This window comes from Magnolia sinica, chromosome 4 (genome assembly GCF_029962835.1).
Source record: "Magnolia sinica isolate HGM2019 chromosome 4, MsV1, whole genome shotgun sequence".
Taxonomy (NCBI): Eukaryota; Viridiplantae; Streptophyta; class Magnoliopsida; order Magnoliales; family Magnoliaceae; genus Magnolia; species Magnolia sinica.
In genome coordinates this window covers 99,559,129-99,575,158 of record NC_080576.1, presented here as the reverse complement: position 1 = coordinate 99,575,158, position 16,030 = coordinate 99,559,129, and the positions used below count along the sequence as shown (strand labels likewise).

Genomic DNA, 16,030 nt, shown 5'->3' with positions numbered 1-16,030 from the left:
CACATGTGGCTATGAGCCCAATGGTTAGGATTGTGTTGGATTGGGACTAGGTGAATGTGGAAAATCCATTCATGACCTTTCACGTCTTTGGAGATTGTCCTCTCCCAATTTCATGGAGGAGCTAATAATGGTATGCCAGAGGCCTCACCCAATGTCTTATAAATGTTAAACCGCAATTAGTATAAATTGTGGTCTCCTCTGTTTATTTATTTCAATTACCTAGATCCGTAGAAGTGCATTGGTTCTATTATTGCTTGAATAAATGGATATAGATTGAAGCTGCTAGATTAGCTTTAGCAAAATTAAGGTATTGCTAGATGTTCTTTAGATGGTAGAAAGAATTTGCCATTATTTGATTGGTAAGTTACATCTATACGAGTCTTTGCTACTAGTATCATGTGCAAGCCAAGACAAGGCTCCAGGGACCATTGTGATTTCCAACAAGCCATGTCTTTCTACAAGTAGGAACATGAACTTTTTATATCGATAGTACATTCTAAATCGTAAAAATAAAAATAAAGTGCTATCCAAATATCTAGTGATCTGCTTGACTCCACGTATCAAGCTAAAAAAGAGAAGTCAACACATTTCTGGATAGATAAATGGGCTTGGAGAAGAACTCTGTTAATTTCTTCAACAAGAATTTCAAATTGACCATGTAGAATAATGTAAAGAATGACAGAAGTACCATATAGAAGAAAATGGCGAGAATTGCACTTGGGCTGACATAGTAAAGCCCTGCTGATTTCTCATGCATGTGTAGGAAAAAAGTTTGTGATTGGTTACATAGGCAGTCAACCTGAGTAGTAAAGGACACCATACTTGGATACATGGATCCCTTTGACTTTGTGAATCAATCAAGGTGCGAATGTGCACATTTTCTCACATTTTCTTGTGAGATTAGCTTCCTTCATAGTAATATTAGCAATCATATCCAATGTTTTAAATATCGACAATATCGGCCAATATATTCCACGATATATCTTGTATCCCAGCCGTGCGATACGAAATGCACAAGTAGTGCCGATATATCCCACATGTTTGATCTAGTGAGCATTTTCAATTTCGATCCCCTTTTTTGTTGAAATTATGTTAAATCAGTGTCAAATGGTTACAAATCCATTGATTCTTCATGTTTGACATGAAAAATCATGAAGTTGGAGCTTTGATTTCGATAGCCATTGGTTCTTCATGTTCTCCATGTTTTTTTCAAAAAAATCCTTCAACTAGCTGTCAATTGAGACTAATTTTGAAGTATTTTAGGAGTATTTGATGAAATGATCATCGCATACACTCTAATTTTGAAATTTGAGTGTTGGTGGCCTAATTTTGCAAAAATTGGGGGAAATTCGAAATTTTCGTAATTTCTTACAAATTGCTTGCAATGTTGCGTTCCAAACATGAAATCAAGCTTGTATGAGGGCTGATCTACTGATTTGTCGAGTCCTTGTCAATTTTCAGAAAATAAAAATCATTTTTTAATTAAAAATTCATATTTTTTTTTTTCAAAATTTCCCTTCAACAAGCTGTCAATTAAGACAAATTTTGAAGTATTTAGGTTTGTTTGATGAAATGATCATCACATGCACTCTAAATGTTATGCATTCAATTTGAATATAGTTGTATTAGTTCAATCAGACAACGCATAGCTTAGGACCCAATACAAAGGAAACCTATAATGTCAACTTCTTTTTTGAGATGTTATGATTTAAAAGTGTGTATTAAGGTCTTTTTTAATAATCCCTGAAATTTCATTGAAAAATTCCACCATTTTCCCAATGTTTTTCCATGTTTTCCAAAAAGTGCGATTGCGATAAACAATACATATTTATATCCCAAGGATGCGATACGTTACGCGATACCGATATTTCAAACATTGGTCACATCATCCATACAAAGCAAAAAAAAATGTCTAACAGTCTCGTTATTTTTGGTGCCATCTCTAACATGACCCGTGTTAATAAACTTTCAGATAAGTGCTGGACTATGGATGCAGAATAGTTAAAATGATTGGTTCAATTCATCTCCCTATCTATTATGGAGTGCTATCTGATAGATACAAGTGAAATATGGTGATTCTTCTCTCTGCGTGTGCATGCATGCATGCATCTATATAGATGTTGCTTCCTATGTATATTCGTTGTCTGTCTATATAGAATGTGGCAATTTCCTGCTTATGTTCTATATAATATTGTGGTAATTTCCTGTGCATGTTGCATCCTATATATTTTTTGTGTATGTCTATATAGATTGTGTTAATTTCCTGCACATGTCGCTTCCTATGCGTACTCTCTGCTTTATTATTAATTCTATGTAAACATTCAGATTGTTGGTTTATTGGCTGCATTGGTTAGGTGCTAGTGTTGCATTTAGCTGCTGTATTATGCGTATCCCATCCAGATTAAGGGAAAACTATATTCAACTTTATTTTCCTCTGGTGTTCCCGCAAGGCTATCATCGGATTTATGGGTGAATCTTCATTTTGTTTTCTGTTATAGCCGCATCTAAGTGAAGTTTAGTTTCTGATGCAAGTTGGTTGATGGAGGATCTCAGTGCTATCTGTATAATCATGATCTGCTTCATAGTCGAGTCTCTCATATTTTGCAATGACTGATCATATTTATGCGATTGATTTCTTGTCTTTTCTTTTCCCAAGGATGGTGAAGTTGGTGATGATGATTATGACGAGGATGGGCCTCGTGATGCAGATCCTGAGGGAAGGGTTGAAAAATACATAGGTGTAAAAGTGAAGGTATGTGCTCATGGAAAGATTCATTTTTATATGCCTGTGAATTTTCTCAATGCACAAGATGTCCTTAAAGGCTTGGCCATATTTTCTGCAATTGGAAGCCTTTTTTGCAGCGTGAGATCAGTCTGTGATTAATGTGCATGCAATCCTAAGTTTATTTTATTTTCTAGAACAATTAACCATCTTGAAAATTCGTTGCTTTGTCACCCAACACGTTTTGGTGACACTTCCCAGGCGAAACCTCTCAATTTGAATACCACATCCAGTGACAGAAACTCATCATCATCTTCTTTGCTTTTTTTTTTTTCCCCCAGCAATATAGGTTGGCCAGTAATAGAAACTATCGTTTCTATTAATATTGTTGTGAAATAGCCCAAAGCAAAATATGCTGTTACAGGTGCTTTGTTATGCTAAAAAAGCATGGGGGAATTTTCTCAAATCTTGAGAATAATGGCCATTCTCTTGAAGTATTCTCATGCTTTTCTAGTTTGTAATCAGCTATTTGTTTGTCTTTACTGTGGTTGCTATTGATCTCACTTTCTTTGGATTATGATAGGTTTCTTTCACTGGACAAGGGGAGACTCAGTCAATGAAGCAACTATCTGGTGGTCAGAAAACCGTTGTGGCGTTGACACTGATCTTTGCCATACAGCGTTGTGATCCTGCACCATTTTATCTATTTGACGAGATTGATGCAGCATTAGATCCCCAGTACAGAACTGCTGTTGGAAGTATCCTTCATTCTCTCTCATTTGATTATGTTTGTATGAATAGTTAGATCATTCGTTCTTCTCTCATTTGATTATCCTTTCTTGAATAGATAGATCATTCACTCCTCTCATTTGATAATCCTTTACTCTTCCCTCATTTGATTGTTCTTTAAGACCCCTATAACATGGCCTTCAAAAAAAAGAAAAAAAAGACCCCTATAACTTATTATGTGCATGATGGGCTTCACTTGCACCACATGAGCCTGACCCTGACTGGGCTGGTCTCGGGCCGTTATAGGTTCAGTGCAAGCATGACCAGTGCGTTTCCGGGCTTGAAATTCGGGTTCAAACCTGGCCTGCAGGCAAAAATTAGGCTGTAGCCTGGCCTCTTGTTGCTGACTGGACATCTTCATGGCCCGAGCTCATGGACTTGAGGCAAATTTGGCTCTCTATGTACCCAAAGATGCTATGCACATAATGCAATTAATTCTAGAGAAGGTTAGAATCATATAGGGATCTCAGCAACATTCTAGAATTCTTTAGTGGCTTCTTGTAGCTAGAGCAGTGTAGAATAGTCTAGAAGATTTCTAGAGTCTTCCTGCTCGTTAGATGATCACCACATGGCTTCATCCTAACTACTCATGTAAAGTAGTTAAAAGTTTTCCTGGTCCTATATGAGGTGTGTAGTAATTGATGGAAAAAAGAGAAGAAGAAAAGTGAGAGGAAAAGGAGAGGAGAGAGCTTAAAATGCTCCACAGGCCCGCGACATCTCTTTTATTATAATTTGGGCAAGTACTTAATACAAGAAAGTTACAATTATACCCCTCCCAAGTAAAAATAAACCATGACTTATGGGCCTAAAGGCTATAGCCCAAACATATGACAAAGGCCCAATATGAACCCAAACATACAAGGACCGCATGAGTGACTGTGGGACCACACGTATGTCTAGGGTGGCCCACACATGTAGTCACAATGCATCAACACTCCCCTCCAAGCTGGAGCACATATATCATGGATGCGCAGCTTGACAAAGAATCTGTCCACATGAGTCTAACTTAAAGCCTCCATAAACATATATGCCACTTGATTTTGGGGCTTGACAAACGATGTGTATATTTTCTTGGTAGCAACTTTCTCGTTAATGAAGTGGCAGTCGACTTCAATGTGCTTGGTTCTTTCATGATAGACTGGATTGTTGGTAATGCGGGATGTTGCTTGATTATCATAGTACAATCTCATAGGAGTATCCACTACAAACCCGAGTTCACACATTAATATCTTCAGCTAAACAAGTTTGCATATTGCATGGGCCATAGCCCTGTACTCTGCTTTTGCATTGGGCCGAGCGACAACATTTTGCTCCTTGCTTTTTCATGTAACCAGTTTTCCTCCTACAAACGTACGATAACCTATGGTCGACCACCTGTTAGAAGGAGAACCAACCCAGTCTACATCAGAAAACCCTTCTACTCGAAGAAGTCCATCTCGCTTGTAGAGAATTCCATGGCTAGGAGCTCTCTTTAATATCTAAATATGCGAAGCACGGCCTCCACATGAGACATATGAGGAGCCTGCATAAATTGACTGGATAAGAGACGTCTAGTTGTGTAATCGTTAAATAGATCAATTTGCCAATTAGCGGGTAATATCTCCTTGTTTCTTCAAATAGTTCTCATTCATTTATACTCAACTTTGAATTATTATTCATGGGAGTTTCAACTTGCTTAGCCCTATTAGACCCGTCTCTTCTAACAAATTCATCACATACTTCCACTGTGACAAGGTAATTCCCACCTTCAACCTTACTGCCTCAATACCTAGAAAGTATCGAAGGTAACCTAAATCCTTTGTGCAAAAGTTTTGCTACAAGAGCTGCTTTAGCTTAAAACACATGTACTATCACTACCAATAACAATGATATCATCCGCATATACAACAAACACGACAGTGCCTATCTTACTTTGTTGAACAAAAATTGAATGATTTGCATGGCTACGTTTCATCCCAAACTAAAGCATCGCCATACTAAATTTTGAACCAAGCATGAGGAGACTGTTTTAATCCATAAATTGATTTCTTTATATGACAAACTTTATCTTACTCCGCCATTGTCGGTGAAAGTGATCGTCGAAGACCGCAGCTTCGACTTTCCGGTCATCATGGAAGCGAATGAAGATCCGGTTCCTCGCTGGGGTGACCTATGATGAATCAGAGAAGGTCTCTCGCTGGAGCAGACGATGATCCGTCAACCTTCTCCGGAGGTAGGCACACAAATTCCGTGCTCTAGCGGAGCACCGTCTTGGGACCCTGTCAGTATCTCTGCAGCTTCCAGACGAGACGCCCCCCTCTCCTCTTCCCAGTGTGACACGTGGAGCTATCCAGACGCCTCGGCTGTCTCCTCCAGCTCCCTCGCCGTCCCTGTCCGTTGCGATATCAGATGACTATCTCGGAAGGATCGACGCGTGGCGATCATGCTGAATCCATACGTATGAAGGACAACTCGCCAGCCGATTGTCTGGGAGGTAATTCAGAGCCCCACTCTTTTAACCAACATTGCCCGTTCTTTGACCGGTCCTTCCATCGCCCCATGTCAGGAGCTCATAAAGACTTGTCTGTCTCTCCCATCGAGACACACAATGAGGGACGCGTGGATATAGAGGAGAGCGGGATGGTTTCTTCTTCGACAAGATACGTGCTTACCATGGAACACGTGGACCGTCTCGATCGACACTTGTGTCCAGTTTTGGGACAGATAGCAGACTCTTAGGTCTTTTCTCCCTCTTTACGCCATACGTGTAGTGGATCCCATTCGAACTCGGACCCAATGGAAGCCTCTCATCCTTCCGCCCACATTAGCATCTGGCCCCTTAGCCATCACCCCCTCCAACCCTCCTATCTCTTCGCCTGTTTCCAACCCCTGGTCTGAAGACGCTGAATCGATCGGCCGTCTCCTGTCCGATTGTAGTCAGTCTGATTTCCAATCGCGGCCGTCCTCTCCCAACTCCCATTCCTGTTCATCTCCTCCTGGTGCCCTAGAGATGGGCCTGATTACTCTTTTCCAAGATAACGCTCCCTCTCATATCCTTATGGCGGAACCTTTGCAAATGATTGCCAACTCCCAGACTGATCTGCAACCATCCGATACGAACAGAGCTGACTTGCTAGCTAAAATTCAGAAGAAACGATGGATCAGAGAAGCCATCGGTAAGGTGGGGAGGTCCCTTGGTCTGTCTTTCGGGGATAGACTGGAGGATTACATTGCTTTATTCCAATGCATAGAAAACAGAGGCAGACCCATTGGGAAGTGCCGATCTTCACCAAAACATTTAGTCAAGATTTCAGGCAGTCGTGAGTTGCAACGGCTAGAAGCAAGCCTTGGTTTTATCTCGGCTTCTATGTCAAAACCAAGGCGTCAGGGTAATTGGGGAAGTGTAGTGAGTCAATGAAGATCATTTCTTGGAACGTCAGGGGGGTGGGCTCTAAACACAAAAGGAGCCTGATTAAAGCGTCCATTAGTAGAAAAAACCCGGATGTAGTGTGCTTTCAGGAAACGAAGGTCTCCCGTTTCAAGGATTACCTTCTGGCTTATCCGTGGAAGGAAAGGGATGCAAAGTACTTAACGGTGGACGCGGTGGGAAGTTCTGGCAGGATTCTCATTGTATGGAAATCATCCAAGTGGGATCTCATCTCTTCCACTGCTGACACCTATTCGTTGACAGTTATTCTCCAAGATAAGTCTTCTTCTGTTCAATGCTTGCTGACTGTTATTTATGGGCCTAACAATGACTCTCTCAGGACTGCCTTTTGGGATGAGCTTACTCTGGCTAGAGAGTTTTTCTCGGGTCCTTCGTGTGTGGTTGGTGACTTCAATGTCACCGGCTTCGCGGAGGATCATTCCAGAAGTAGAAAGCCCTCCCCCGCTATGCTGCGCTTCTCCGAATGGATTCAGCAAGAGCAGCTCATCGATTTACCTCTCCTGGGTTCTAGATTCACCTGGTCCAATGGGCAGGCAAATCCAATCCAATCTCGGCTCGATAGATTCCTGTCTCTTCGGAGTGGATCGAGACCTTCCCGACAGTCAAGCAAATCGTCATGCCTTGCACTACATCGGACCATTGTCCTCTTCTCTTAAGTGAGGACGAAGATAATTGGGGCCCGAAACCTTTTAGTTTTAACTCTACTTGGCTCTAGTCTGAGGGTCTTCGGCAAAAGATCATTGATTGGTGGTTGTCCTTTCAGGTGGAAGGGTATGTTGGTCATCGATTGCTATCTAAACTCAGACTTCTCAAGACTAAGCTCAAGGAATGGAGGCAGGAGGAGTCTTAAAAGAGAGGCTGAAATCGAAGTCCTTCTATCAGACCTCCAGAGAATGGACATGGAATCCGAATATGGTCTGATGTCGAAAGAGATGCTGCTCAGGTGCATATCTATAATTCGGGAGCTTTCAATTAAAGCTCAGGAAGAGGAATCCTCGTGGAGGATTAAATCCAGAATCAAATGGATCGTTGAGGGGGACAAGAATACCAAGTTCTTCCATAATATGGCCAATATGCACTCTCGGTCTAAGGTCATCGTCAGTGTATTCGATGGGGGAAGCAGAGTTGAGGACAGAAAGGAGATTGCAGATCTCGCGATATCTCACTTCAAAGATCTCCTGTCGACAGATAATTGGGTTAGACCGAAATTAGATAATATTTGTTTCAGTTGCTTGCAGGTGGCTGATGCTAATCAATTGGAATCTCAATTCACTGAAGAAGAGGTCAAGGCGGTAGTTAATGCATTGGGTGTTGATAAGTCTCCAGGACCAGATGGCTTTCCAATCAGTTTCTACCAGACTTTCTGGCAAACTATTCGGATCGATGTTCTCTCGTTCCTCCAGGAATTCTATGATAGAGGCAGATTATCGAAGGGGCTAGGTGCAACCTTTATTTTGCTCATTCCTAAGGTGGCGGGTGCTACTTCTTTCGCTGAATTTAGGCCCATTAGTCTGATCGGGATCCCATACAAAATTCTAGCGAAAGTTTTATCCTCATGGCTTTCTAAAGTCATCGGGTTGCTCATATCCAATAATCAGAATGCTTTCATTAAAGGTAGGCAGATCACGGATGGTGCCCTTATCGCTAATGAAGTTCTTTATTCCTGCCACTAGTCTAAATCTGAAGGGGTTTTTTGCAAACTGGATGTTCCCAAGGCTTATGATCATGTCGAATGGGAATTTCTCCTGTATATGCTAGCTCGGATGGGCTTCGGTCTCAAATGGAGAAGGTGGATCGCTGCGTGTATTGGTTCGACTCATTTCGCTGTTATCCTCAATGGTTCTCCCTCAGGCTTTTTCAAAAGCTCGAGAGGTCTGCGGCAAGGAGATCCACTTTCCCCCTATCTTTTCCTTATCATGGCCGAGGCGCTATACCAAATGTTGAAGAGAGGGCAAGAGCAAGGTATTCTTCGAGGTATATCAGTGCCAGGTTTGGCGGTTCCACTCACTCATATCCAATTTGCTGATGATACACTCATTTTCTCAGAGGCCTCGGAAGAAAAAATCGAAAATCTTCTCATTGCTATCCGCTGTTTTGAGCAGTTTCGGGTCTTAGGATCAACTTCAGTAAATCCAAACTGCTCGAAGTAAATGTCCCCCAGCACATCTTATAGAGATATGTTGATACCCTTGGATGTCGCGTAGAGTCTTTTCCAACATATTTCGTTGGGCTGCCCCTTTGCATTGGCTCCCTGCCGAAACACATGTGGGACATGGTCATTAACAAATCTCACAAGTACCTGGCTTCCTGGAAATGCCGGTATTTGCCCCTTGGTGGGAGGCTGACCCTGATTAAAGCCACTCTTTCTAGTCTCCCTCTATACTTTATGTCGTTTTTCACTTGTCCAGGGTCGGTTATTAAGTGCATTAACAAAATTAGAAGGGACTTTCTGTGGTTTGGTAAGGAAAATCAGAGGAAGTTCCATTTGCTCAAATGGAAAGAAGTGTGTAAAGTGTTCAGAGAGGGAGGCGCAAACGTCAAGAACCCGAAGCTCATGAATTTAGCGTTGTTGGGGAAATGAACCTAGAGATTTGCCTCGGAAAATGAAGCCTTGTGGAGTTCAATAGTTAAGGGTAAATATGGGGTGTCCCAGGGAGGTTGGTGGCCTAAACAATCTTCCTATTATAAGGCTTCCTACATATGGAGGGGTGTTCTAAAAGCGAAAGACCCTGTCTGTTCCAAAAGCAATTATGTGTTGGGAAATGGTGCTTTTATTAGGTTCTGGGAAGATATTTGGTGTGGGGAAAAACCCCTCAAGTGTCTATTCCCTCAAATATACAGGCTTGCTCCTCACAGAAATATTCTCATCAACAGGTGTTGCTCTTCCATGCCCGATCACTCTGTTTGGGACATCAGATGTACTAGAAATCTAAATCAAAGTGAAACTGACGAATATATGGAGCTCCAAAATTGTATCTCAGAATTAAAGATTATCAATTCTCAGCCTGATGGCATTGTTTGGCCATTGGAGAAAACAACCTCCTTCTCTGTCAAATCTCTCTACGCAGCAATCTATCCAACGGCGCAGATCAGGAGCGACGTCACCTCATTCATTTGGAAGTATCAAGCCCCTCCTAAGTACATTTGCTTCAGGTGGTTGGCGAGCCGAAATAGAATCCTCACCATAGATAATTTGTTAAAGAGAGGCATGTAACTAGTTAACATTTCTTTATGTTGTATGCGCCATGCAGAATCTGTGAATCATTTACTGGTTCACTGCCCTTTCATCTCCTCTATTCTTGTTGACTTCTGTCAGCAATTTTCGGTCACTTGGTGCACTCCAGAATCTGCGGTGAAGATGTTGTCTGACTGGAATGGGTTTAAGCTTGGTAGAATCAATTCCATCATCTGGCGTACGACTATCCTCGCCATCTAGTGGGTTGTCTGGGAAGAAAAGAACAAAAGGTGTTTTAACGATCGGTCGTCCTCAGTTAGGGTCGTAGGGTCTAAGGCTAAAAAGTTGGTGATCGAATGGGCTGTAAATTTTAAGGTTTTAAAGAGGGTCGATTTGTCGTTTCTCGGTGGCTAGGAGCTCTCTGCTATCTCAGCAGTTCACTTCCTTGTTGTTTTTTCTTTTTCCTTTTTGTATGCTTTTCCTTTTTTCAATAAAATTGCAGTTATCTTTTTTTTTTTTAAAAAAAACTTTATCTTAATCCTCTTGAACGACAAAGCCAGGTGGTTACTCCATCTACACTTGTTCAACTAGATCCTCATGAAGAAAGGCGTTCTTCACATTAAGTTGGTATAGAGGCCATTCTAAATTTGTAGAATAGAGATTATTGCATGTATGGAATGACACTTGGCTATAGGAGAGAAGGTCTCAGAGTAGTGAACCCCTAGATTCGGAGTGTATCCCTTTACAACTAGTCAAGCCTTTAAACAATCCACCAAGCCATTGGGATTGTACTTTGGTATATACCTATCTGCACCCTACCTCACATTTTCTTGCAAGTAACTTAGCTTAGTTCAAGTTTGATTTTGAACTATGGCCATCTCTTCTTATTTAGCCCGCTTCCACCCATCACTGTTAAGACCTCCTGGAAAGAGCAAGGAACATACATGGAGGATAAAGATGAAGCAAACCATCGAAAAGGAGATTAGTTATCCAAGGAAACAAAATTAGAGATATGATGTTGGATACAAGAACGTATATCCTTACAGAGAACAATGGGTAGATCACATTTAGTAGACAGTACTAGTGAACACTCAAGAGAATCATCTTCAGATGGGGTAGCTGGATTGACAGAAGACACATTGGTATGTACTTCATCACCTCTCTTGGAACGTATGGAGTAGACTTGCAGTGGTGGCGGATAACCTTAAAAAAAAAGCAAAAAAACAAAACAAAACAAATGAAAAGGAGAGGGGAGAAGAGGAGAGAGGGAGGGAGAAGAATTGGGTCTCACATGCATACCCTACTCTCTGGTATTATTAGGGCTTTCATAATTACAAAGGAAATGATTAACATACCCCTCTTGCATGTAGACCACAAACATTTAATACAAGGGCATTTTTCACTCCAAGTTGGAGTGGGGTAGCCTGTGGGATGCGGGGACACACTCGGGGTGGGCGGCCTGTGTGAGGTGGGTGGCTCATGTGAGGCGGTACCCATGTGATGTGGGGCCTACGAGGGGGGTTCCGAGGTCCCAACCCATGCGATGTGGGGCTTGGGCTATGAGATAAATGGATTAATTTACCACTTTATATCAGTTCGAGCTTTTAGAGCAAGTGGCTAATTGTCTTGTATTAAATTGGTATCAGAGCGGGAGGTCTCGTATTCGAGACTCCTCACCGGGGGTGATTAATGCAGAGGCATTTTCACAACGGGCTCGAGTGCGGTAGCCTGTGGGATGCGGGGACACACTCGAGGTGGGCGGCCCATGTGAAGTGGGGCCCATAATAAGGGTTTGGCCGATGTCCTAACCCATGGGATGTGGGGCCTGAGTTATGAGATAAAGGAATTGATTCGCTACTCTTTATAAGTTTGAGCTTTTAGAGCAAGTGACTAATTGTCCTATATCAAATTGGTATCAAAGTGGGAGGTCTCATGTTTGAGACTCCTCACCAGCAGTAATTAATGTAGGGACATTTTCACATCGGGCTTGAGTGGGGTAACCTGTGGGATGCGAGGACACACTCGGGGTGGGCGGCCTGTGTGAGGTGGGTGACTTGTGTGAGGCGGTACCCATGTGATGTGGGGCCTATGAGGGGGGTTTGGCTGAGGTCCTAACCCATGTGATGTGGGGCCCGATCTATGAGATAAAGGGATTAATTTGCCACTCTCTATCAGTTTGAGCTTTTAGAACAAGTGGTTAATTGTCCCGCATCAAAGTGATATCAGAGTGGGAGGTCTTGTGTTCGAGATTCCTCACCGGGAATGATTAATGTAGGGGCATTTTCATAACGGGTTCGAGTGGGGTAGCCTGTGGGATGCGGGGACACACTTGAGGTGGGTGACTCGTGTGAGGTGGGCCCATGTGAAGTGAGGCCCACGAGGAGGGTTCGGCTGACGTCCTAACCCATGGGATGTGGGGACTGGGCTATGAGATAAAGGAATTGATTTGCCACTCTCTATCAGTTCAAGCTTGTAGTGCAAGTGGCTAATTGTCCTACATCAACATTACACTATATCTTAACCTTACACTTACAAAGACTAAAACCAACATGGAAAAGTTCTATGGGAATAGTCATGATCTCCACAGCCCATCTACAAGGTGGGCCACACATGTTGTGGGTCATGTATGATTCCCATGGTCCATCAATAGGAACAATTCATTATAGAATGAAGAAAGGACTTCCACAAGACTATATCCAGTAGTCTAATAGATTTAGCATCATAGGGGAATGCCTGATGATTTTTGGGTGAGAGATTGATGATTCCACATGGAGGGCCATTGTCTCTATCTGCCAAGATCTGAGAAACCTAAGTAAAGAATTAATCAGGAAGAATCACGGCACATGCTGCGTGCAACACCGAAGACAACATCGCATGCTTGCAATATTGGATTTGACCTACTTTTGGCCTAATATGAGGGATGGTGTTGAAGCTTAATCTTCCCATTCAGTTGCGGAAAGATAGATGCTGATAACGTTTCCAATGAGAAAAAAAAACTACTCTTATAATAAAACTTTCCGAGTCTTTTCCGTCACACTCGTTGAGTTCACTTGAAGTTGTTGCAAGCTCTGTGTTTGAAGCTTCAACACAGTCACTCCCTGCGATTAGGGAAGTCCAGCTGGTGGTAGGCCGAAGAACTGTTGAACGCTTCAACGTCAGCCACTGAAGAAGGCGAAGGCTGGGCCAATGTCACTGCTTACTGCCATGCTGCCATGCCATGGTTTAAGCTTTAGACTCCACAGATGGAACTGGCGTATTATGGAAAGAATGGTTTAAGGTTAGGAAGAGAAACAGAAGAGTGCTGAGCTGTTTGATAAACACTATGGGAGGATTCGAGAACTGACTAATAACTGAAGATTGCTGATAGTGTGGAAGCTAAGTAAGAACTTGTCTTGTTTGTCAACACGACAGGGTAGAGCAGCAGCAACTGAGAGGCCTATTAGGGCACTTTATCCATTCTAGAGAGGCTATTGGAGTGTCTCGATGGACTTCATCTTAACCTTAGCCAAGGGGTGTGGTAGAACAATTCTTGAAGTATGCTACGTTCATCAAGGCACTCACGCACGCATTGCATGGCCAAAGAGGTGGCACACTTGTTCCTGAAGGATGTGGTGAAGCATTGGGATGCGCCACAAACTATCGTTGTGGATGAGATCGTTGGTTTGTTGGGTAATTTGGACTTAGCTATTCAAAACGTCGGGCTCTGACCTTCACTTCTCCACATGCTTACACCCCCAAAACGATGGGTAAACCGAGCATGTAATAAGCTCTTGGAACTATACTAGAGGCACTATGTAAGTGCCAACCAAAGAGATTGGGCCAAGTTGTTAGATGTGGCCTAGTTCTCCTACAACTTGCAGATAAGCAAATCACCCACTGCAGCTTGTTTGAACTTGCAACAAGACAACAAGCATTCACATTGCACACGGTTGCAGCCAGGTATACTGGAAGAATTTCAGATGCCCATCGTTTTTGGATGGCAATTGGGAAGAGAAGGCGGACATGGTGCGCGCCTACCTCAACAAGGCCACAGACACAGGAAGAAATTGGCAATAAGAAAAGATGGTTGGTTGAGTCCTACATAGGGATGAGGTAATGGTGAAGCTCCTAGATGAGTTAATAGTGAAGCCCTCATCTCTCCTTGTACACTAAATATGTACACGGTATAGAGAATTCTAGAGAAGCTCTCTCCTCTCTCTGTCTTTTTTTTTTTTTATCATTATTATTATTATTATTTTATAAATTTTGAGATCTTTGGAATATTCTAAAATTCTCTGGTTGTTTCCTGTAGCTAAAGTAGTGTAGAATAGAAGATATATTAAGGTATTCATAGCCATTGGATGATCACTGTTTGGCTTCACCCTAGCCATTCATGTAAAGTAACTAGAAGGTTCCTAGCCGTAAGTAAGGGAGAGGATTCCTCATTCAGGAGTAACCTCATAAGCCATAAGCATTCTTGAGTTCTCTAATGCAATACAGGTTCTCTTGCCTTTAGATCTTGTTTGTGCTCCTCCTCCAAGTAGCTTGATCACACTTGGTCAGTGGGTTGACTCTTCCGCAAATGGGGTTTAGTGCTGCCTGGTCTACACTTGGGGAAGCATTCAGGTCATGACACTGGTGTGACATACCCAGAAGTCTGACGGGCCATCTGCACAGTCTTCACTTGGGGAAGCAGTCAGGTCATGACAATGTGATGGGACATGCCCAGGAGCCTGCTGGGCCATCCCGCCCACTGACTGGCCTAGATCTAGCCAGTTGATTCATACTTGCTCATGATGAGATTAAAACAAATGAGGAGGTAAGTCATGGGGCAACCAGAAATTCGAAGGTCCAATTCATGATGGCTCAAATAAAGCAACTGGAGTTCATGGTTTCATGGTTTCCATTTTAGTGCTTGTAAATTTCCCATATTTCATGTGGACAGTAACTGCCCCTTCTGTATTGAAATCCACTACGAGGTTTGACAGATAGAACAGGGTTTTTTTTTTTTGTTCAACAAATTTACCTGCATTGAAATCCACAACACATGGTATTTACTTTTTCAACTATTTTATCATTTATTTCTCAGCCCACCTTGTTCATTTGGTTTGATGTGATTGGAATCTTAACTCCTTTTAAAGATATGATCCGCCGCCTGGCTGACATGGCTAATACTCAATTTATTACCACTACGTTCCGGCCAGAGCTTGTAAAAGTTGCAGATAAGATATACGGGGTGACACACAAGAACAGAGTCAGCCGTGTCGATGTTGTTTCCAAGGAAGAAGCTCTAGATTTTATCGAGCACGACCAATCCCACCAAACCGACTAAAGGTGAGAACCTCTGAATATGAAAGTGCCTGCTACATTTTCGCATGTTGCCTGCATGCTTATGTTTGCTTGTGCATACAAATTGTATTATGTTTCTCTGGATCTTGGAATTTTTTAAGGATTGTCGGTGTCCTTGGTTTCTTTAACCAGTTAAAACATGTCGTATGATCTGGATCTTGGATTACATGTAATGATTGTGATACAGTTAGTGTTGAACAATGAAATTCCTTTTTCATGTCTCATTGCCCTTGTATGCATGGTGCTCGAACATTTGGGGTTGCGATGCTGCAATTCAGATATGTTCATTAGTAACATCCCCGCCATCTTGGCCATCCCTAGGTTAGAAGAAGAGTTATGCTGGACAGCCAGTGCAATAATTTTGAATACATTACTCGTCCCATAAAGCATGGGTCATCTTATAGCTATCCTATAAAATTTCCCTTTCACTTAGAGTGGCATACAACGATCACATAAAACTATAGAAGCACATCTCCATTTCTTCCACCCAACTCTTTGCCCATAGAATTCAAGCTGAGTGGAAGAAATGGAGATGTGCTTCTGGAGTTTTATGTGATCGTCGTGTGCCATCAATCTGGAAGGAAAACTT

At 42.3% G+C, this 16,030-nt stretch overlaps 1 protein-coding gene across 1 annotated transcript in view; it reads left to right on the top strand.

The window, feature by feature from the left end:
• Positions 1-15,665, top strand: part of LOC131243492 (structural maintenance of chromosomes protein 3) — a 61,014-nt gene extending 45,349 nt beyond the window's left edge. Inside the window, exons 27-29 of the mRNA XM_058242883.1 lie at positions 2,657-2,752; positions 3,306-3,480; positions 15,234-15,665. Coding sequence (XP_058098866.1) covers positions 2,657-2,752; positions 3,306-3,480; positions 15,234-15,424 — 462 coding nt within the window. The 3' untranslated portion in view covers positions 15,425-15,665. The remainder of the gene's footprint in view (positions 1-2,656; positions 2,753-3,305; positions 3,481-15,233) is intronic.
• Positions 15,666-16,030: the final 365 nt, after the last annotated feature.